The 23,413-nt window shown below is 60.5% G+C and overlaps 1 protein-coding gene across 1 annotated transcript in view; it reads left to right on the top strand.

Annotated features, from left to right (window-relative positions):
* The window catches only part of SNX29 (sorting nexin 29), a 234,055-nt gene extending 210,872 nt beyond the window's left edge, over window positions 1-23,183 (top strand). The window contains exons 18-20 of the mRNA XM_004692119.2: window positions 2,353-2,493; window positions 12,777-12,916; window positions 23,035-23,183. Of these exons, the coding sequence (XP_004692176.1) occupies window positions 2,353-2,493; window positions 12,777-12,916; window positions 23,035-23,164 (411 nt within the window). The 3' untranslated portion in view covers window positions 23,165-23,183. The remainder of the gene's footprint in view (window positions 1-2,352; window positions 2,494-12,776; window positions 12,917-23,034) is intronic.
* Window positions 23,184-23,413: the final 230 nt, after the last annotated feature.

Genomic DNA, 23,413 nt, shown 5'->3' with positions numbered 1-23,413 from the left:
TTATAGCATATTTGTACAGTGGGATATTACGCAGCAAAGAACACACACAAAGGATTCCTCTACACAAACAGTGAAAGAAACCAGATACAAAACACTCTCTGCATGATTCCCTTTAGGTTAAGTTCAAAGACCTGTTAAAGGACGCAGGCAAGAGTGCCCGGCAGAGTGGGTGGCTTGATGACTGGGGAGGGACTTGGGGAAAACTGAGAGGACATTCCAGTGGGTGGTCTTAATCTTCTCAGTGTCTTGATCTTCTCCATGGACTCTGTTCATTGTGACCTTCCCCTGCCCAACTTACCTAATGCTGGGAAGGCCTGACTTCGTATTCTCCCCAGTGGGATCAAAATCTCAACCCCAAACTACCTCTTAAAACAGAAAAGTTTTGCCCCAATTCCTGATAATAGATATTAGCTTCCTATTTTTGTTGTTGTTGTTGTTGAGTCAAGGAGCTTGGACTTGAAATGGATTTTTATTGCTTGCTTTAAAAGGGAACTTGGGTCTTGCCAAAGAGGTCAGCTGTTCTGTATTCCTCCAGGGAGTCTTTATCTTTGTGGCTCAGGCAGGAAGATTTGAAGCCTAGCAAGCTTAATTTGGAAGGGCGAGCCCCTCAAAGTAAAGCAAAACCAACCAACCAACCAACCAACAGCCTAGCAATTTGAGGCACAAGCCCTTCCGGTCCTTCAGTGAAGTAAGTTCACGACTTGGTTAAGTGTCTTTCCAGGATGACAGTTCACAGGACAAGTTTCCCCTTTCAGATGCCGAAAGCAGGTCTGTCAAAGGGCAATTCAGGCCACTGGGGAGGTTTTAGTGGCGTTCGGTTCCCAAAGGGAAACTGAGAAGGTGCAGTTGGGACTTCTGGAACCAAGGAGCCCATTCTGAGGACAAATGATCTGCCCAGGAAGGGACACTCGGGCCCCAGAAGAAGCAGCTGCTGCTGTTCCCAGGGCCAGGAGTGCTGGCGGGGGCACGAGGCGATGTGATCCCGGGGACCCAGCCGCAGGTCGCCACAGCACGCTGCAGGAGGGACAGCGCTCCCCGAGCTGGGCTGGAGCCTTTCCCTTGCCTCCGCCCCCCACCCCCGACAAGTGAGGGGCGCTCTCTGAGTCCCGCCTGTGTCTGCAGAAGGGGCTTCACACCACGGGGTGAGGGGGGGCGCCGGGCGTGTCTGGCCAGCCGCAGCACATGGTGGGCGACGCAAGGGTCAGTGTGAGGAGATTTACATTTTATGGGAGTCCTGGAAATGTCACTTTACTCTTGGGTTTGGCAGCGGGCTACCCCACTCCTGCTGAATTTCTTCTAGACCCTCATCACAAAACAGCCAGAGAAGCCGGAATTGGATCTGCGCCCGCCCAGCAGCAGGCACAGTCCCCGGGGCTTGGGCCTGGCCTTGGTCGGCTGGGGGCCCTGCGAGGACTCTCCCCGGACCCTCCCCGGACCCTCCCCAGTAGCCCATGGGCACTGGATAGAATGGAGGCAGCAGTGCCCAGTGGCTGCCTTTCAGTGTCGAGTGGGCCCAGTCTGAGGCGCTGGCCCAGTGGGTGTGGCCCGGTGGAGGGAGCCAGTGACCTACAAATGATGGAACAGTAGATGATTTTTGGTGGGGGGTGGGGGGTGGGCGAGCTTATGCCACGGGGACAGCCACGGAAGCAGCCGTGGGCCCGGCGGGAGGAGCCCCAGAGATGTGTTCCGAGCAGGAGCGTCACGACTTGTCACGCGCGTCAGAGATGCTCATGTCTTTAATCTGTTAAAGCCCAACTGTTCTAATTGGCAGCTCCAAGCTTCGTGCGGCGGGTATTGGCATCTGCTGGTCGCGGATTGCAGTAGCTATTTATCACCGCAGATCTGGGCTCGTGTAATCGTCTTAACTCCTGTAATTTTCTAAAATGCATCGGTTTGCTTTGCTGTTTCCCTGTGCGCGGGTGGCTGTGCGGCCTGGGAGGTGTGAAGGCCTGGAAAAAGCTGCCGAAACATTTTGTGCCCTCGGAAGAGTCTCTCAGAAAGCCACACAACGATTAAAACAGAGATGAGCTCTGCCCAGTTGTCTCGCCCCCTGCGACGTCATCCCTGCCCTCCTCCCGGCCGGCCTCTCCCCGCGGCAGCCTGCCCCTGGAGACTCGGGGCGGAAACCGGCCCTGGGATGAGTTGCTGGTCTCCCTGGAGCTGGATCATGGCACAGCAGGTGGTTCGCAGACGGGCCTGAGTTTTCCCGCGCCGTGTGCCCCTGGGAGCTCAGCAGGCCGCGAGCCCCAGCTCCGGGCAGGCTCACCCGTGCATGGCGGAGCCTGTCCAAAGCCCGCCCCTGTGCCCTGAGAGTTTTCAGAGAAGCTAACATTTTCTTCCTCTTCCTGCCAGGTCTACATCCGGATAAAAGACGACGAGTGGAATGTTTACCGGAGGTACGCGGAGTTCAGGGCTTTGCACCACAAGCTGCAGAACAAATACCCTCAAGTGAGGGCCTACAACTTCCCTCCCAAGAAGGCCATCGGGAACAAGGTACCGTACCTGCGCGGCCCTCGGCGGCCGGCTCCTTCGTTTATAAAGCTGGCGGCCGCTCGTGGTGACTTGCTTTTGGGTGTCATTTTCTTTCATGAGGGTTTGGCCAGCTTGTCCCAGAGAGGCCAGAGAGTAACTGTTTTCGGTTTTGTGCATTGTGGCATCTGAGTGGAAAATACTCACCTCTACCACCTCGGCGTGAGAGTGGCCAGATAGTGGGAGCGCAGATGGCCGCGACCCTGTTCTGTTTTATTTTTAAGACTAGGGACAGCTGGTTTTGGCGTGTGGGTCAGTTTGCGGAGCCCTGTTCTGGATCAAAATATTCTGGTTCTCGTGTGTAGTTGTCAGGATATCTGTTTGAACTTGGATGGGCATTACTTGCTTAGTGTGGTTCCTCAGGGGAGCCTTTTATTATTGTGGGTCATTCCCCCATGAAGGTTCGTGATTTATGGACATTATTTGATTCTGTGTGTTCATGCAGGGCCCAGAGAAGGGGCTTGTGAGCCCTTAGCAAGCTGGCTGGCTGACTGGCCTTTGTTCATCCTGCAAGAATTTAGTGAGCACCTGTTATGTGTCCTGGTTCATGGGGCCCAGCGCCAGGGGACAGGCCTGGCCCGCAGCATGGTCTGCCTCTGTGCAAATGGGCTCGGCCAGCACGTGGGTGGGGGTGGCCCCCGCAGTTTTGATGATGCTACTAAAAGTCTACATGATTGCTCAGTGAGCAAATAAGAATTGTGAGCCTGTCATCCCTTCTTAGGATAATGGAGTCAGTCTCTGAAAGTTCATTTGGCATTAAGGCAGGCAGATCACTTCCCCCTAAGCCGCAGATAACTCAACCGGTTGGAGAAATTATGCATTGAAATCCCCATTAACAATGCATACGCCAGCCTGAGGAAGAGCCAGTGGCTCTGGCTGAGCCTCGGAAAGCTCCTTGCTGCTCCTTGAGGCGGGCAGATTTCCTGGGGTGGGCAGATTCCTGTGACGCCAGGGCCCTGGAGGGGGTGGGCAGCGGGGCACCGGGCAGGATGCTGATGGAGGGGTCTGCCACTGGCCGCCCTCCAGAGCGCAGGGTGATTGAGCTCGCTGTCGGGACACAGAGCTCACGGCCTTAGAAAAAGGCAGGTAAGTTGTGCTCATGGGGGCGCCCTGGCGTGGGTGGAGGACCCCTTGGGAGCGCTGGAGACACAGTGTGTGAGCGGTGCCGAGTGGGGCATCTTTCCTTCCGTGCACCCTGTCTCCCCCACGCGTCTGCCACGTCCTAGTGCCGCCATAACAGGTGACCGCGAGCCCAGCACTTACACCCGCACGCGAGTTGTCAGAGGTCAGGAGGCAGCGGGCTCTCACTGGGCCAGTCATGTGGCCCAGCCTGTGTTTCCTCTGAAGCTCTAGGGGAGGTCGGCTGCTCGTCTTTGCCAGCCTCTGCGGGCCGCCCTCATCCCTCATCTTCGGGAGAGCAGTTGTGCGCGTTATCCTGCCAGAATGGTCCCGGGAGAGACACTGGTGCGCTCCAGGTGTGTGTGTGTGTGTGTGTGGATGCAGGTGTGGATGTGGGTTTGCACACGGGACTTCTTGGGAGGACTTTTCTAGAACATCAAGTTAAAATCCAGGCAAAAGCCAAGGGCACTTCACAGACGAGTCACTCAGAGCCAGGAGTGTTTTCCTTCTGCTCCCGCCCTGCACACCCGTGCATGGAGCACAGCACGAACCAGGAGTCACCTGGTGTCTCGGGTCACAGGCCTTGCAGGGCCGCCGCCTCCTGCGTTGCAAGCGTCAGCTCTCGCTTGTCTGGGTCCTTTCTCAGTTCCCTGCAGACTGCCAGAGGCACAGCTCTCTCCTCATGACCCTGTAGAGCTAGAGCACAGAGCCGGCCCGTGCGGTCTCAGTCTTCTCTGCGCCTCACACTTCGCCCGCACACAGTTGGTGTCGAGTCAGAGAACGAGTGAGCTCAGACTCCGCAGCAGCTGGTGACGTCGGCATGGCCGGCTCGTCACTGCCCTCTGTAACTTCACGTGGAGGTTGTGGGTAGCGGCTCGTTGAAAGCAAGGCGTTCAGGCCTTATCTGCCCGCTGGATATAGCGACACAACATTGGGAATATTTGCAGGAGGCTCGTAAAGACTTGGCTCAGGCCATCCCTGGTGACACCCTCGGCCAGCTAGCGTGGGGGTGGGGGTGGGGGGTCCGGCCTTCCCGATCCACAGACCGGTTGTCCAGCAGCCCCGACTTAGCGTGTCTCGGCCGCGCTTGAGGAACAGCCTCAGCTAGGGTGAATCTGTTGGCTTGGAAGCTGACATAGATTGTAAGGCACTTGACCCTCCGCGGGCATTAAGTGTTGTCCGGAATATTTCCGGGGCTGCTAAATTACTTGTTTGTCATTATCCATTTTCTCCTTCTAGCTGTAAAGCCTGCTCTTCTGGCTTCTGAACATACTTAACCCGCACCACAGCTGCTTTTTTCCCCTTGAATTTTTGGACAGCTGATTAAAATCACTACTTAGAGGAGTTCTTCTCAGCTCTTACTCTCTTTTGAATAATTGAGAATAATTGCTGCCTTTCCCTTCAGAACTCCATTAATATTTGAGCACTGCGTATTGCAATCTTGGCTGATCTTTAGCAAGCTGGGGGGAAAAAAAACATATTTTTTTTCTTAAGTCCCACCACGGCAATTATTTGCCCACTACCAGGTCTCGAGGCGCAGGATCTCTTGTGGACGTGGTGACTCTGGAGAGCTGTCCCACGCCCGCGCAGAAGCTCCGAGGCTGGCATGTGTGCCGGGAGGCGAGCAGAGGACGCTCCCTGCGGCCCTGCCCAGGCGGGGAAAGCTGGTAGCGTCTGTGAGGGGCGTAAAGCAGCCCGGCGTGCCCATGTCCATGCCCTCCAACACGGTGTGGTAGTCCCGGGGGCTCACCGTCGTCCTTCCAGCCGCTGCCAAGGTGCCTCAGTCGGAGGCGCCCTGCCTCACCCCCACCAGGTGCGCAGGAACTCTGGCCGTCCCAGGCTGGCCCAGAGCGCTGGCACTGCCAGCCTGTCGCTTCTCCTTCCTCAGCACAGTGTCTGGGGTAGCATCGCCCATGGCTGCCGCTCGCGGCTGTTGGCCGAGAAGGTGGTCGGTCATGTTGGAACCCTCGGGGCCCCCCTCTCCTCTGGCCCATTGCGCTCTTTGGGCTCTATCCCACTGGGTCTCCGTTCTCTGGCCACCGTCCTTTGCACCCCCAGAACTCTCGTCCGTCTCCTCCGCCAAGAAGTCTCTGCGGAGCCACTGCCCTCCCTCCCTGTGCCCGACACCCCTCTCCTTTATGGCCCCCTTTGTGCTTTGGGGTGCAGGCCGAATGCTCTCCTTCTGGGCTGACTTCCCACAGGACCAACTTGTCACAGCTTGTGCACCCCGAGAGACTCGAGGGTGTCCTGTGTCAGCAGGGGCTGGGTCGTGCCCGGCCCCCCAGGCGGAGCCAGAGGGAGCCCACACTCCAGCTCCTCTCCAGCAGAGCTCTGCGCCTCCAGGGGTGCTCCTGTTGCCTTGGCTGCTTCAGAGAGCAGCCTTCCCTGCCAGGGCTCAGCGACATGCCGCTTAGCTGCCCTCCGGGAACTTTCTCATTTAATTTCTCGGCTCTTCTGCCTCCTGAGGGACAGCGAAGCGCCTTCCTTGTAATGAGTTTAGAGACTGTGGAGTCAAGTGCCCGATCCAGGATCCTATCTGCCTGTGTCCTGACAGAGCCCTTGGCACTGGCCCTTCGCGCTTCCTCGTGCACTGGGCAGACGTGTGCTCGGCAGCTGGGCAGCAGCACACCCTCCTTCCAGCCGGCAGTGCCATCTTGCTGAGAATAGCAGCGACTCACTTGTAGGGGGCCTTGACCAGCAAGGCCGAGGATTGGGGTCCCAGGGTTGACGAAAGGAGAAGGCAGAGAGTCAATCGATTGTGCAGCAGAGAGAGAGAGCGTTTATTCTTACAACAGTCATATATATACACCTGAGGGCGGCACAGAAGGTATGGGCGGGGGGGGTGGGTGGTCTGATGGTCTAATGTCTTAAAGGCCAATGGGTTTAAGGGGAAGGATCCGTAATCATCTTAAGGGAGTGGACACTTATCTCGGGAGCCAGGGATAAAACCTTTCTCAGGTGCAGGAACTTACTGAGCTCCAAGGGAGAAAGGAGTGGGAAAAGGGATTTGGGTGTGCTGCATTCTCAACCAGGATGTTTACCCTAAGTTCCGATCAAGTGTTGTTTTGTGCATAGGAAGCAAAGTCCTGGTCTCGGTCCCCGACACTCACTGAGTGCTGACTACACGCCAGGCAGCGGGCCGGGGCTTGGCCTCACGCTCCCCTGCAGTCTTCTCACACCGGCAGCCGAGGTATTTTCCGCCTCTGCCACAGGCAAGTCTCCCGCCTAGATCTTGAGCCTCAAGCTCTTTCTTGCCTCAGGACCTTTGCACATGACACCCCTTCCTCGTGGCGGGCCAGCCATGAGAATAGAGCAGGAAAGTAAACAACAAAGGGGCCTGGAAGGCGGGGGACAGACATCGGCCACCCAGCCAACATACAGGAAATTTCCAACAACCTCTGAATAGCCTAAACCTAGTAAAAGAGACTTGTCTTTAAAGCTGCGCTAGAGAGGTCAGCCAGGTCATAGGGAACAGCATGGAATTCAACTTGCAAATTAAAAAAATATTTTTTTGCTCCTTGCTGCCAATGAAAATAAAATGACTCGGCCTTCTATGAAGGGCAATAAAGCTATGGAAATAGTGATGGTAGTGTCTTCAGCTAGCAGCCATCACATGGGCTTAACTTTCCACCATTAGGAGTGACTGTGCTGGCGGATGCGGCCATAGTTTGTTTGGGGCCAGAAGCTAGAAAAATGATCCAGCCAGGAGGACCTGGCATTCTGTTTAATCCTGTTTCTGCCTGTTATCTTCCCCCCCTTGCCCAGTGTTCCCTGCTACAGTGGGAAGTCCCTGCAGAAAACACAGATGGGGGTTTTGCACGGCATCCTTTAAGCTGTGGGAGCCCAGATAGAAATTAGCCAGCTCTCTGGGCTCCCTCAGTGATGCCATTAGTGTCTCGGGGTCTGGAGAGCTGTCACACCTTCCTCATAGCATTGGGAACTGTTTCAGAGACCTCACATCTATTAGATCTAGAGACAACGGAATATAACTCTTCTCTTTCCCGATGGGTGAGGCTTCAGACTCTGTTCCCGGTGGCCGTGCTCAGGTCACTGCAGTGTGACAGTGGTGTCATACTCAGGCAGAGCCAAAGATGACCTCATCCTTCCCAGATTCTCCAACAGAGCAATCAGCCATTGCCTCCAGGATCTCTAGGCCCATCGCTGGTCAGCACCACGGACAGCTCCACCGCTGCCATTGGCTAGCGCCCCTCTCTGGATTGCATATCCTAATCATGGGTATAAACAAACCCAGATGCAGATTGCATCTCCAGCCTAGTGAATCAGAAGCGGTGGAACCTGTATTTTTGGTGTGCAGACCAGCGATTGGAGGTGCTGACCAAAGCCCACAGAGGAGAGTAACTTGCCGAAGTTGCTCGAGTTCCAGAGGCATATGCTCAGTGATGTAGAATAGGTCCTCAAAGATGACTTCAGACTTCTTGTGTCTGTCCTTTCTAAAGATCTTGCCACTGAAACTGTGATTTGTGCCCGTTACCATCAGGGAGAACATGCTAGAAGTGCAAGAGCTTGGGCCTCCCTGGTGGCCTGGGGGTGAAGTCTCAGCACTGTCACCACTGTGGCCTGAGTTTGATGTCCAGCCAGGAAGCTGACCCACATGGTGCAGCAGACCTCTCCTGTCTCCCTGCCGCTCCCCTCAGCTGTGTGTTTCAGTGGATCTCCCTGCTTAGCTCCCCACTCTGTCTCTGGTGAATCCACTCACTGCCCCCCCCCATACCTCTGGTCTATACACCATTTCTTCTATACAAAAATAAATAAATTTTTTTTTTTAAAGAAGAAATGCAGGATCTCGGGCCCCACCTCAGTCCTACTGAATCAGAATCTGCACCTTAACAGGCTGCTGCCCCCCACAAGCTGTGTACACATGGACATTTAAGAGGCACCCATGTTATTTTTTGTGTTTGTTTCAAACTAGACCCTTTCAGTGACATTCTTCCCCATCTCCTTCATGTTTTGCTCATCCTGGTTCCCACCAAGGGGGTAGATTGCTGCTTGGGTTGTCCGGCAGCCAGGCTCTGAGCCACACCTGTCAGCGGGAGTCACCATGCGTCACCCTGGTACTTCAGGCTGTCTTGCATCCAGGCTCCACCTTCCAGGGTGAACCAGGAGGCTCCCAGATAGCCTGGGCCAGTCCCTAAATGTTTTCTCTCTTTCCCAGGTGACACTTGTACTCATCAACAGTTGTGTATAGGACCAGGGGAGAGGCAGATACGTCCCTGCCCTCAGGGAACGTTTAGTCTGGCCAAGACCAACAGTAGACACATAGCTCCGTAAATGACGGTGCTGAGGATAAAGTCCCGGTGATCACTGAGAAAGAACTGCACTTTCACTTCACTAACACCTGACAAGCGCAAACCTCGAACGTGAACTCGGATCCCAGACCGCAGCAGTGGTCACGGTGTCTATGAGCTTGTCCCCTTGAAGCCACATGTGTGTTTTCGTATGTGTGTCTGCAGATGGCTCCAGACACCCCTGAAGCTCACCACTCTGGAACTCTCACCGGTACTAGGCCCGTGCCTGGATCTTTAGTGCCTCGGCAGCGAAAGCCTTGGACTAACTTAGCAGTCTCCATCGCTGTGTTATACAGGAGCGCTTGTCTTTCTAAGGCTGTGTATCTTATCTCAGGAATTTAAAAACATAATTCTGATGAGGGGCGGGGCGGTGGCCTCTCAAGGCCTTCTCAGAACCCTGCCTGTCCCTTCCGGGGCCCCCAGGTCTTCTCACACCACACCACACCTCTCCCTGCCCTGGCAGGGGCCGCCGCCCACCCCTGCTGTTTTCAGCCGCCTGCTCTTTCCAGACTCTTCTTCCTATTCCTTCCCCACCGAGTTCCTTTTTGTGAAGCAGGTGCTAGATAAATAATTAATAGGGTGGGAAAGCTCGTTGGAAATAACACAGCTCATGTTTATTTTTAAGCAGCCGCGTTACAGAGCCCTGCTCAGGTGCAGGCAGGTGGGGACGTGTCTGACTAAGAGGTGCGTGAGTGGGAGGAAGGAGGGTCTAGATAAGCCTGCACATTGGGAGAGTCGGGGCCTGGGGGCCAGGGGGCCAGGAGGATGTCGCTGACCCAGGAAGTGAGTGGAATATGCCAGGAGGAACCAACATTTTGGTGAGGAGCTAAGCAAAGAGCCTCCCAGATCGGCAGAGGCAGAGAGAACTTGGATTGATGTGATTGAAAAAAGCAGGAATGGGTTGTAGCTCCAGGCATGGCTGGGTCCAGGGCTCCAAGGGTCCACAGAGCTCCTTGCTCCCGCCTCCCCCTCTTTTGCTTTCCTCTTTGACATCAGAGGGAGTCTTGGAAGCTAGTCCCAGGCATGTGCAGGCTCCTGTCTCCCGACAGCCGCAGAGGAGAGCTGCTTCCCAGTCAGTTGGCGCCAAGTCGGGGCTGGATTCCACTGGTCTCCGGGGCAGTGGGGTGGGGTTGCCTCAACTCCAGATCAGTTGAGGAGTTTTCTTCTTATGATGCCTTTCGTAATGGACAGGGGACACCTTCCCACTTACTGGAGCTCCTTTAATGTCTTCAAGCCTTTCCTTCGGCCCGTCTCTGACCCGGGGGGGGGTGGGACGTTCCAGAAGCTGCACCTGACTTGTGCTCTTGCCCCTGCGGCCGCTCTCCAACTGTGTGGGTGGAAAATGACAGGGAACGGGGTGTGTTTGAGCGGATCACAGCCGTCGCCTTGATAGTGGCACAGAGGGTGATTACTGGGCTGAGAATAGTAGCAAAGCAGAAAAAAATGCCTGTTACAAGTGCTTACAGCCAGAGTGCGATGAAGGCGTCCGAAAGGACGCGGGGTAACAGCCAGAGCTTAGGGGCGACTGTCCAGTCGATGAGTAGAACTTCCTAGGTGGAGAACACACTGGGTGCCGGGCTGGGAGGGGGTGCACCCCAGGGGCATGGAAGCCGCTGCCTGCAGTGGGCTGCGTGATGGCTTCTGGGGAAGGTGCTGGGCCTTCAGACGTGCAGAACTGCCCACCCTCTCGTGTCTCCGTGGACGGACCGGCAGGGCGTGGGGCGGCTCAGAGGTCTGCATTTGATAACCTGTCGGTTTTTTTTTCTTTTGCTCCCGGATGGCCTGCGGGCATATTTTCACTGGTCTGTGCCATGATATTCAAGCACGGGAATTATCTGCAAACTGATCGGGAGCTGAGATGTGCTCCTAACAATCCAGAGTTGCCGCTTCCCTCACAAAGTGGGGGGAGCTGAAGGGGGAGTCCCCTGCTCTGTGTCTGGGCCTCGCCCCTGGCCTGCCGCGAGGGAGCCTGCCGCCCCGGTCTTGGTCCGAGCGAGTGTCTGGGGAGCGGCCTCTCTCCACTCGCTCTAGGGGGGACACAGAGCCGGCTGCCTTCTGGGTCTTGGCTCCCCGCCTGCTTATCCCTCAAGCCACGTCCCACCAAGGGACCTTTGGGGCAGGTTGGGTGACGACGAGGCAAAGAGGAAGGAAGATGATCTCTGAAGTCCATCCCGCCCGCTGTCCCCCTCGGCCATGTGGTCCCGGCGGCCACGCCGAGCGCCGCCGAGCCTCAGTCTGGGTGCACCTGGGGCGTGGGCGGTCCCCTGGCGCCCCATCACGCCCGGCGGTCTGCACACGCCGGCTGATGGTCTCCATTTGCCGCTCCTGCCCACCCAGCGACTCTGCGGGGGCAGCGACAGCTAGGATGGTGGAGACCACTGATGGCCCCATCGATGCCACTGCGGCGGCTGCTCAAACCGCTGAGACTCTCTAAACCAGACCCTGATGACCATCGCGCTTTCAACAGACTGCGAAATGCTGGGGCCTTGCGAGGACCAGGCTCCTGGGTAGCGGGGCGGCTGTGTGCGCCATCTGTCACCCGGTGATTGCCGAGCAGAGCAGGCCGGCGCTGCCAGAGCGACCGCCTAGAGCTGTGGACAGCTACGGAGAGCAGGGCCGTGTGGCTTGGCCCCGGGGGGCGCACATGAGCTCGGGGGAACCCTGAACTGCTTGGAACGTTCCAGCCCAGCCCCAGCCTCTAGGATTGTTGGGCTTGGAACTTCTTCAGTGCTGAACACGTCTGAACCCGAATCCGTGGGGGGGGGGCTGGCAAGGGGCGCGGTGTGGGCCTGATGGGGGTGTGGGCTGGCAGTACCCAGGGCCCTGCTGGCCGAGACACTCCGAGGATACCCGCGCTCTGGCTGCCCGGGGGCCGGGGAGCAGTCTAAGCGTGTCCGGACAGCGCCGGGAAGACTCGTCAGGGACGGGCTTGAATACGCAAGCGTTTTTGAACGATGAGTTAGTGGCTATCGAGTCATAAAAATCATTCACTGTTGATCTGGAATTCAGAGTTCTCTGGCATCCCGCACTTGATCTGCTCGGGCGTGGCCCTCCGAGACTTCTGCCTTGCTTGGCCCAGACGCTGAGTGACCAGAGCCGCGCCCATCACACTCGTGAGCCCCTCCTGGGGCCCGGCTCTGTGCCGCGCAGGGGCAGGTGCGTGAGCCCCTCCACTCGGGGCCTCCCGGGCGAGCTCCCCTCCCGCTAGGCCGGACCACCGCACTTGTCGGTTGGATCAGTCAGGAGTGCTCGGAGCCCTGTTTGAGTGAGGATGAGCCACTGGCCTCCCACCTCCGCAGGCTCGCACCCCCAGACTGCGCGTCTGCCGCAGAGGGCCTCCCAGGGCCCCTGAGTGCAGGGCGCCATGAGACAGGGCTGCCCCTGGCGACTCAGCCTGGACCATCACAGAGTGCAGCTCGGGCCCCGAGCAGGGCCATGCACGGACCCGGCCGGGCCGGGGGCGCCTGTGGTGGGCCCTGCTGCCCGCCCAGGTTGCCCTGCTCAGGTGGAGACGCGACGCCGCTTCAGGTAAATGTTGGCCGTGTGGTCTCCTCAGCTGTGCCTCCCTCGCTGATCTGTGACCTCCGCCCGCCCGGCCCGTCGCAGCCACCGCCCCTGCTCACTCTCCTGTCCCCGGCCCGACGCTGCACCCCGCAGACACTAATAACCCGCAGGTGCGGGGTGTCGTTCCTCCCCGGGAACCGCCTTGCCAGGGGCGTGCTCCCCACAAAGGCTCGGGTGCCGTTTGCAGGCGTCCGGGCGCCGCCGGTGCTCACGAGAGGAGGGCGGCCGGCTTGAGGCGCCTCCTGCTTGTCTCCTCAGGACGCCAAGTTCGTGGAGGAGCGGAGGAAGCAGCTGCAGGACTACCTGCGCAGCGTCATGAACAAGGTCGTGCAGATGGTCCCCGAGTTTGCCGCCAGCCCCAAGAAAGAGACCCTCGTCCAGCTGATGCCCTTCTTCGTGTGAGTACCCGCAGCCCCTTCTCTGTCTCTGCCGGACGCGGAGGCCTGAGCCTGGGGCTCGGCGACCTGGAGCCTGCGCCACGAGCGTGCCCAGGGGTGAGCTCCTCTGGGTGGGGGTTCGCGCCTCAAGGCCGGGCTTGGCACCCCTGCTCACTGTGACCCAGGGGACAGCTGGTTTCTGCCCTGCTCGCGGGTGTTCCGGAGTGACGCGGTCACCTTCAGTGTCCAGCCTGGGCCACCAGCCGAAGGGGAGGCTCTGAGTCACACCGGCTCGTCCCGTTCTTCCACGGTGCCCCTTCTCCATGGTTCCGCTAGCCGCGGTTCCTGGCGGTCAGCTCTGGCCGGCCGGCGTACGGCACTTTCTGAGAAAGACCCCGCTCGCCCGAGTCTTCCCCCGTGTCCCATGATGGCGGTCCTGCCTGCTGCTGGTTGCTGGTCTTCCGCTGCGCCAAGTCTACAAACGTAACTTGGTCCGGCCTGGACGTGCGGGAGAACCCAGCAGCGGTCAGCGCCCAGGGCGGGCCTTGGCGTGTGCCCTCTGGGGAGGGCGATGCTGTGCCCCTTACGTGTGAGAAAACCTCCACATCGTAACGCGAGGCGCAGGCTCCTAGCTGTGTAAAAGCAGAGCTCGCTTGGCATTGCGCGTGGAGCACTGACGTCGGACGTTAGGGCGCCGTTTCCCGACGGCAAGTCCTTGTCCCCGTGAGGGCCAGGGTCTCGTGGGCGGCCCCCCCACCTCTTGGGGCCCCCAGCTACGCGCCCCCAGCCTGGCTGCCCCATCAGCACCCGTCTTCTCTGTTCTGATATGACTGTTTGTCTCATAGCCTGAGAGTCACAGAGACCTGTGAGCCCCCAAGAATGGGGTCGGGACTCATCCCCTGAGAATTGCTTGTGGTATTCTGGGACTAATTTAAATAAGCGCGCCCTTTCTCTGTACTTCTTTGGGGGGGTCCTTCCCACGGGGCGCCGGGCCGTGCATGGCCCCCTTGCTGGCCTTTCCCAGCACTCCCAGTCCGACGGCCACAGTCACAACTTCCTGCACGGGGCTTCGAAATCTCAGCGAGCTAGTTGCTGGCGCTTTTCTAATAATTTCAGGGCTTTTGTGAGAAGATTTAATTGTGTTGTGCTGCCTGTGATAAAAGATGCCTTTTTGGTCTTTCACGGTGAACGCAGCACATGGAAATCTATTTCCTTTTATTCCATTATTGGTGGTGCCGGGGCTTGCGTCTTGCTGTTCTGATGCGGGAGAGGGAGAGGCCCCTGTCACCCTTGAGAGGCCCCTCCAGCCCGTGGGCCCATGAGGCTCCCCGCACCCGGTCGGGGCCTGTCGGCTGGGTTCCTGCGTGAGCGCTGACTGACAGGTTGGTCCTGCGACTCTGACCCTCAGAGGGGCTGAGGGGAGCAGCCACGGTCTCCCCGCCCCCTGCCAGCCGGGGCCCCCTGCCCACGGCCCGTGTTCTGCATGTGCCAGCGTGCTGTGCAAGCTCAGCCGTGCCGGGGCCGTCACCCGGGGCTGAGAGGAGCTCTGTGCCGCTCTAGCGCAGAGAACATAAAGTTCCATTTCATGGGCGTCAAAATGCAGCGAATTTTGGTAGGAGGTTGTGGCAGATGATAGCCCAGAGCTTGACTGGAAGCGGTCTGGCCCCGGGTGCAGCAGAGCGCTGGCTCCTGGCAGCCCCACATCGAGCACAACCCCCCTCCCCCCCCAGCCCCTCCAAGCCCCCCCCCCCCAGCCTGTTTGTCTTTTCTGGTGGAGCCGGGTCACAGGCTGGGGTTCAGACAGCGGAGGGAGAGCTGCGGCCAGGCTCTGTCCCGGCTGGGGCGTCCCCACATGGTAACTACTGGCCCGTGTGCTCACGACAGCCAGACTAGAGTCAGCTCAAGCACCAGCCCCGAGAAGCTTCTAGTTAAAAAACAAACTCGTGGCCAAGGCAATAAACTTCTCACAGCGTAACTGTTCTTGGGATCTCTGCGGATCTCTGAAGTGCTTTGGATTCAGGACCCGCAGACCTTGAGGCCTCAGAACGCAGGGGACTTGTGGCCAGACGCACCCCGCTTTGCTGTGCTCGTGGGCCTGGTCACCCCGCCCAGCCCTCCTCGGAGCCTGCTGGCCGGCAAGGTCTCCTTTCCAGTGGGCGGCTGGAGTCATAGGCCACAGTCGTCTATGAGCTTCAGAAATGAGTCCTCCTGGTGCTGACGAGGAGCGACGCCCAGACAGGGCCTGGCTGGCCTGGGTACCCAGCTCACGCTCAGCCCCGGATGTTTGGGGCCTGCAGGACAAACCCAGGGCCTGCGGGAGGAAATCTGCCCCGCCAGCCTCTCTTCCCTGCCAGGCCCAGTGGGCTTCTGGCCATTGTTTTTCTTTTTAAAAAGATTTATGTATTTATGCACACAGAACTGGGGTACAGGCCGGAGGTGCAGGACAGGTGAGAGGATTCCCCAGAGACAGAGTGGGGAGCAGAACAGGCAGATTGATGAAGTACACTGCTGAGGAGGGCAGCGGGCGGGCCAGGAGAGGTCTGCTGTGCCCTGTGGGTCAGCTCCCTGGCCCGGGACCGAGCTCATGTTGAGGTGACTGCAGCTAGCTTCGAAGTGCTGAGCTTTCACCCGTTGCACCACCAGGGAGGGGCCTGGCAGTTGTTTTTCTTAATGGAAGGATTGCCAGCCACAACAAATTTGTAGGTGTTTAATGAAAAAATAATAAGGTACCCAGCTTCTCTTGGGAAATGAGAATTGGTCACACACTGTTATTGACTGCATGTTTGTGCCCCTCTTTCCCTGACCCCCCCCCCGACTCACATGTTGAAACCCTAACCCCCAGTGTAATGGTGTTTGGAGGTGTGACCTTTGGGGTACAGTTAGGTTTAGATGAAGTCATGCCTTTAGATGAAGGGCCCCCAGGATGGGATCGCGCCCCAGTAAGGAGAGGAAGGGAGGCAGAGCTCCCTGCTGCCGTTGCCGTGAGACAGCGCGTGGAGGTGGCCCCGCAGCCGGAAGGCGCCTGCCCAGACGCGGCCCAGAGCCGGACCTCCCGCCCGGCTGTGAGAAGGCGCCAGGCTGGACTTCTGCGGGGGCAGGGTGCCCTGCCACGCCTCGGGGCCCCCTGGTGACGGTGCCGCGGCGCCGCCCGGCCCCACAGGCCGCTCCCTACCCCGATGTCGAGACGCCTGGGCGCCTGGTCCTGGGCTGTTGCCCACACTCAGGCGGAGCCGCTGGCGCGTGTCCTGCAGAGCCTGGGGGCACCGGTGTTTGCACAGCGGCTCCCCACGGAGGCCTCTGTGTGTGGCCGGCCGGTGTTTCCTCCACGATTCTCCTGAAAACGTGCGTTGGCCGCCCGGAGCCCGAGCCGGGCCCGCTCCCGCCCGTGCGTCTCTCTGCGAACCCCGTCTTGTTTCCCTGAGGGGTGCGGGGCCGCGGCCCCCGTGCACCCGGCCGTCTGCACAGGCAGAGCTGACGCATCGGCGCTGGCTCTGCGCCCGTCTGTCCGCCTCCTGCTGCCTGCCCGGCGGTGCCAGCAGCAGCCTGAATTAGAAAGTAGGACGCCGGGAGCCGACCGTCCCCTCCTGTCTGAACTCTGTCTCGTCTGGGTAGGACCAGAGATGGGACAGGTGGACGGCAGCCCCCGGCTCCCTCTTCCTTTGGGGCCTTGTTGTTTGCGCCCCCCTGGCACTGGGGCCCAGGCGGGCCCGAGGGCCGCAGGTGGCGTGTCTGCAGCGTGGGGGGCACGGGCACCCCTTTGGGGCAGGGCTGGGGGGGTCCCCGCGCGCGGCCTGGCCAGCCCAGCGAGGGAAGGGCCGTCGCTGGGGGACGTCGGTCCCAGCACTCGTCCCCGCGGGACTCCCTCGGGCGTGTGGGTGCTGTGTCCCCGCTGCCCACCCCGCCTGCTGCCACCGCATTTCCTCCTGGGTGCCTTTCTGCTGAGTGGCCAGCCGCCCTGCTGCCCCGTGACGGCCCGCGCCACCCGGGCCCGCCCCGCCGGGAACTCTGGTGTGTGGGCCGCCCGAGCCTGCCCAACTCCGGTCCTCGGTGCCGCCCGAGGACCCCCGTGTGCGGCCAGACCAGGGCGCGGCGGGTGTGGTGTTTTAAGGAGTAAGATGGCTGTGAGTGGCCTGGGGTGGCCTGAGTGCGCCCCCACTTGGCGCCTGTCTGACTTCTCCCTCCTGCACTGCCCTAGGGTCTTCACTGACACTGGGGGCCTGTCCTTGAGGACGGGTGAGCCGGGCCCCCAGGTGGCCAGGTGGGACGAGTCGGGGTTCTGAGCCAGCGCCTGCTCTCCCGGGAAGCAGCCGCTGACCTCCCTGCGTCCTCTGGGAAGAGAAGGGCCGATGCCGCTGCTTTGCTGGGGTATCCGGTGGGGCCCCCTGTGTGAGACCCCACTGTGAGAAAGCTGGGGAGGCCACCCGCCCACCCACCCACCGATCCAGGTGAACACTGAAGTTCCAGGAGAAAGTTGCAGGAGGGTCGAGGACCCAGCGGCTGGGACGCTCCCACAGGGGATCTCCCATCAGGATGTGGCTCAGGGCCGGCCTGGGGACACTCAGCGCCACAGGGAGCTCTGGCTCGGGGGCTGGGCCCGGCTCGGGGGCTGGGCCCGGCCGTGATGGCCGTGTCTCTCCATGGGCCCGGCCTCCCCCACAGGAAGGCGCCCCCTCCTCAGCAGCTTACCTCTCACAGGCCCCCGTGACATGTCACTGCCTGCAGCCCCCGGCCTGGTGATTCCTGGCGCTGCGGTCCCCAGGGTCCAGCTCTCGGGGCTCCTGCCCAAGGGGTTGGAATCAGTTACTCCTTTTGAGAATGATGAGGTGCCAACAGCTACCATTCTGGTCCCCCCCCCCAACTCCCCAGCCACAGGAGTCGTGCCTGGTGCTCATCTCTGTGTCCCCTTCTGCTTGGTGCTGACGGGAGAGGTCAGCTTCACGGAGGAGGGAGGGAGGGGGTCTGAGGGGTCTGGGACACCCGCCGGACTCATGCAGCCCCCCCAAAGGGGCCTGCGTTCAGGCAGCCACTGCTAAGTGAGCGCCTGCTAAGGGCAAAGCAGGAGGACAAAGCTACGAAGCTTCTGCCGTTATGGAGCAGGGAGATGGCAAATGGGCGCGAATGTTGAGGACAGAGTGACCGCGAGGCCTTTGAGGAAGATGAACAGATGCAGCGTCCGTGAGAGAGTGCCCAGCTGTCACGGCCAGGAAGGCCTCTCTGAGGGCCCCGCGGGGGGCGGGAGGGAACCGGAACGACAGGAAGCTAAGCGCAGAGGCCCCGAGGCAGGGGCACGCCGGTGGGCCGGATGCGGCCTGCGTGTCAGAACCAGGGGGGCTGCGGAGGAGCGCAGAGGGGCACCAGGGCGGGCGGGGTGGGCCCACGCTGACCTTGGGGTTCGGGAAGCCGCCGAAGGCTTTGGGGCGAGGGGAACGTGGCCTGGCTTGGTTTTTAAGACCTCACCCGGGGAGAGCGGGGGTCTCTGCTGGCGTCCAGGCGGGGCGAGCTGGGGGCCGCAGGGTGTGGACAGCAGCTGAGCCCCAGGCGGGCGTGAGGATGGCAGAGCGGGAGGGGAGGACGGGGTGTGGCGCCGGGAGGCTGCGTGCGTGTGCCGGCCGCTGCCTGCGGAGGTTGGGGGCGGGCAGACGGCTGACGGTGGCGTCGGCCCCAGAGCGCCTGGCTCTCGCCACAGCATCCGTGAGTGTCCGGCAACGCAGCCCTGGAGCTGTGTGGCCCCGGCCGGGCACCGAGGTGCGCTGCCCTGGCGTCCTGGCGTCCGAGCGGTGGCCAAGGGAGGGGCCGGGAGCGGCTCGGGCCTCAGCTGTAGGGCCAGTGCTGGGCACGTTGCACAGGCGGCTATTTTTTTTTTTTAATTTTTTTTTAAATTTTTTTTAAAGATTTATTTGTGCATACAGAACTGGGGTACAGGCCAGAGGCTCAGGGGCGGTGAGAGGCTTCACCCGAGACAGAGCGGGGAGCAGAACAGGCAGATCCACGAAGCACACTGCTGAGGGGAGCAGTGGGCGGGTCAGGAGAGGTCTGCCGCGCCATGTGGTCTCCTCCAGGGCAGGCGGGGATCGAACTCATGCGGAAGTGGCTTTAGCTTCTTAGTGCAGTGCTTTAACCCGCTGCGCCACCAGGGAGGGCCCCACAGGCGGCTATTTTTACCGGCAGAGAAGGGGTTGGGGCGAGTTGGGGGAGCAGACGTTTTGGAGGAAGTGATAAACTTACGGTGTTAAAAGAAAACCCGAAGCACTACAGAAAGACGCACGGAGCCACCGTCACTGCTGCTCCTGGGGCCCCCACGCTGATCGCTGTCATTTCTTACGTAACTTTGCAGAAACTGCCGGCTTTATGTAAGCCGGGCCCCTGCCCGCCGGCTCTCCAGCTTGCCTTCTCGATGTTACAGAACTGGCTCAGTGCTCCTGGAAGCTGCCGCGTTCCCACCGCAATGGCTGTTTCATAATTTATTTCACCATTGCTCCCCTTGAATATTTAGGAGGTTTCCAGATTTTTCTCCCTCACACAGTGCTACCAGGGTCAGCTCAACAGATGAACATCTTGGCGGGCAGAACTGATTTTAGGGAATCGGAAGGCGTGCGCGTCTTAACATTTTGGCCAGCACACTAAACCCCATTGCCTTGTGCCATCCTGATGGCTGGATTTGGTCAGCGCTCGAGGGAGAGAGATGGTCATTCCCAAGGTGCAGAACATCTCCAGTCAGGGAGCCCCGGTCGCCCGTGGGGTCGAGGGCGGGTGCCGCCTCGCAGTCAGGGTCCCTGGGGAAGCAGGCGGGGCCTGGGCAGGGCGGGGAGCCCCGCAGGCTTGGGGGTAAGATCACGCTGGCTGCTGGAGGGGGAGCAGGGCGGTGGGGTCACAAGCGGGGTGCTCTCCTAGTAGCCAGAGAAAAGTGGGGCCAGGAGGAGGGCCTGAGCCCCGTATGGCAGGGCTTTTGAGGCTGAACCTCCGGGCAGAGGGTGGAGGCTGGGCCTCCGTTTCCAGGAGCCCCTAGCAAACTCTTCTCGGGCGGGGGTGGGGGGGTGGGGGTTGGGGGGGGTCATTGTGCCTTCACTTGCTTACTTACAAACGTGACTCACACACATTTTACACCAGTGCGCGTGTTTGTGCACAGGGCACCCTCGGTGTGGTCCCCACAGAGTCCCCACCAGCCCGAGTCCATCTCCACAGGCCCTGTGCTCTGTCTGCGCCGGTTGCCTGTTCATGCCTGGTGCCTTTAGCTGAGGCCTCGTGGTGTCGTGTGTCCGGGGTGCTGCTGCCGATGGGGTCGTGCTTGCCCGAGAAATGCGTACCCGTGAGGTCACGCGTGTTGTGCCCGGCCGCCCGGGAATCGTTTCTGGAAGCGCGGTGAGTCGTCCTTCAGCGGTTTCGACGCTTCTTGGGGGGCCGCAGCCCTGGCCGAGGACCGGGGTGCCCCGTGTGAGCCTGAGGGCCTTTCCTGGCCTTTCTACTCTGGGCGACATTCTTTGCCAACTCTGCCCACCTGGATGTTCGGTGTCTCGGTAGCGAAGCGTGTTGGGTTTCCACAGCAGCAAATACGTGACATGAAGTCTGCGCTGTGTGAGGCCCTTGGAGCATGGCCCTGGGGCGCAGGTAGGTCTCGATCCAGGTGTCTGACTCCAAAGCCCGCAGGTCAGCATGGGACTAGCGCCGCGTGAGAGCAGACTGGCGAGGTGGCAGTACTCAGTGCCTGACACCGGGCTCCAGAAGCCTGCTGCGTGTTGGAGGGACTCTGTCTGCAACATCACAGAACCCTGGGCCTTGTTGGCGTAAGCTGGAAGGAAGTGCTGCAGGCTGGCGTCACGATAACACTCAGACAGTGCGAGCTGCAGGGGGCTTGATCTGGGGAGGCAAGTGACGTCGGCAGGGCTCTGTGCCGCCCTCACTGCCGAGCACGTTCCCTGGCGGGAAAGATGACCCCGTGACCTTGCAGGGCCTGGAGAACCTGAGTCCTTCCCACTGACTCCGGCCAAAGGCCTAGAGTCTTACTCATCATCTTTCCCAGTAGCAAGTTCAGGGCAGACGCTGATTGACCGAGCTTTGGGTCGCTGTCTCACCTCTGACACAGTGACTGTGGCCAGGGGAGGGACGTTCTGCCCCCTCAACCCAGGACCTGAACATGACCGCATGGAAGGAGGCGGCGGTTCCCCGGGAGAAGAGCAGGCTGGTGGACAAGCATGTGTCCATTCTGTGGGCACAGCTGCTGTGGCAGGCTTCTGTGTGAGAGGCTTGTGACGCCTGTGGCCCAGCTTGCCACGCCCGCTGAGCCAGGAGATGACACTTCCTTGGGGGACCCCCGCAGTCCCCAGCTCCTCGCCCCTGGCGGAGTGGGAGCTGGGTGTTTGCCTCCGCCTGGCTCTGGGGAGGCCTGCAGTTCAGCCGGTGTAAAGCCGCCTCGCTGAAGACCTGGGGGGCTCTCTGGCCCCCCACTTCCTTGTTGGCAAAGCAGCGGGAGGGCCAGGCCTGCGTGTAGCCGGCGCTTAGTAGGTCAGGCACACAGTAGGCACCCTGTGCTACTGCAGAAAATCACTTTTCTTTCTCCTTTGTTCAGCCCCAGAAGATAACACGAGTAGGAGATAGCTACTAGATGGATCCTCGGATCATTATAAACAATTAGAAAGAACAAAGGGAGGAAAATCTTTACTGTGATCCATGCAGACCCGCTGCGATTAAAGCTGCTGTTTTGACTGGAAAAGTAAGAAAACACCACGAGAAAATTGCAGACAGTTGAGCAGCTCCCTTGTATGCGTGTATAGTCCGCTAAAGGACTTTTTAAATGTAAACTCTTAGGGCTGCTTTCAAAACACAGAAAGTGAGGTTAGAATGGGTCTGTCTAAACGGCAAGGCGGGCTGCAAGCCGTCTTGTGGGGTCGGGGGCCTGGCGGTGGGGAGGAAGGGCGAGGGTGTCGCGCGCCTGGGCAGCGAGAGTGGCCGTGGCTGCCGGCGAGCGGCTCGGCTGGACCCGGGGCCCTGCTGCCCTGTTCCGCCCGTCCTCCGGGGCAGCTGCGGCCCCTCTTCTGGGGTGAGGCTGTGCGACGTCCGGAGCCAAACGGGGCCTGTGGCCACAGCCTGCTTCTGTGGGTGGAGACGGGGCCGGCCCCCGCGGGGCGCAGCCTGTGCCTGCTCCCCTGTGCGTGCCTCGAGCCCCGGGGGGCTCCCCTGTCTGCTCCCCCACCCCGCCCCATGTGCGCCTGCTTCCCAGTCAACAAACGAAGCCGTCTAATCCCCAAAGCGTGTGGAGGCTGAAGAGCGGAGACAGGGAAGACGGCGCTTCCCCTGACTGGCATATTCATAGCCGACTCTCCAGGAGGAAACCTGTCAGGGATGCTCGGAATCACCGGTTAGGCTTCAGTGCGGCTGCGTCCTCAGTGGTGTGAGGGGCAGCGAGGCCTCCGGCGTGTGCCCTGGCCCGTGGGCAGGGCCAGAGCTGTGGCCGCCCCTGCGGCCCTCGCACCGAGACCCTTCACTGACCGAGGGCCCCGCACCCCCTCCTAGGACGGCTGAAAGTCCTTTCCCCAGAGGTCCCGACTGCACCTGACTGCCAGCCTGCTTCAGCGAGGAATGGGGTGGCACCCCTTTAAAGCCGGGCGTCAAACCCGCACGCTGCCCGCGGGCTGCTCACTTCGGAGCCGTGCTGCCCGGTGGCCCTGGCTCGCCCGGCACAATCCAGAGAGGGGAGGCCCAGGCCTGCTTTGCCTCTGGTCCCGCAGCCCTGGACATCTGTATTAGCCAGAGTGGCCGCTAGGCAGCCGCTGGGCCTGTGGCTTGTATGTGCCCAGTGGCTCCTCCGCTCCGTGTCCACCTCCCGGACGCCACCTCGCTGCCCTCGTGGCTTCTCAGGCCCCAGCCAGGGTTCCAGTTCTCCATCCCTGCCAACAGCTGCTAGTGGGAACCTGGCACTTTGGACCAGGGGCTGCACCAGGGCCCCCCAAACGGGCCCCCACAAACTAGCTGGGAGCACAGCTGTGTGGGCGCTCCTGCGTACGAGCACCGGCCTGGCCCCGGGGGCTTCTCCACACGGCCAGCATCAGCTGGGCTCGGCTGCCGGCCCCCCGGCTCACTGTCCGGCCGGAGGCACCCCCACTGAGAGCCCCCACTAACCGGAGTCTCCCTGCTCTGTCTTTCAGCGACGTCACCCCTCCTGGAGAGCCGGCAAACAAGAGCAGCCGGCCCAAAGTGGCCTCCCGCTTCTCCAAGCTTTCGCGAGGCCACCCCAGGGAGACGCGCAACGTGGAGCCCCAGAGCGGAGACCTCTGACCTCGACGGGCCCCAGACTCGGGCCTGCGCGCCGCGCCGGCGCCTCGCCCCAGCCGCTGTGCGTCTGACCTGGCCGTGGCCGCCGCTTCCTTCCCCGGGGGGGGGACCACCGCGTCCACCTGGGAGCCCCCGAGACGCCCTGATTAAACTGGTCAGTCTCAGGGAGCGAGGCGGCTGCGCAGGACGCCGGGGCCGCTCCTCGCCGGGCCGTGCGTCCCCCGACTGTGCCCTCGGTCGGGGGGTTCGTCT

Source organism: Condylura cristata, unplaced genomic scaffold (genome assembly GCF_000260355.1).
Source record: "Condylura cristata isolate star-nosed mole 26May11 unplaced genomic scaffold, ConCri1.0 scaffold00032, whole genome shotgun sequence".
NCBI classification, from domain to species: domain Eukaryota; kingdom Metazoa; phylum Chordata; class Mammalia; order Eulipotyphla; family Talpidae; genus Condylura; species Condylura cristata.
Note: the sequence above shows the minus strand (reverse complement) of the source record. Positions and strands in the feature narration are given on the sequence as shown.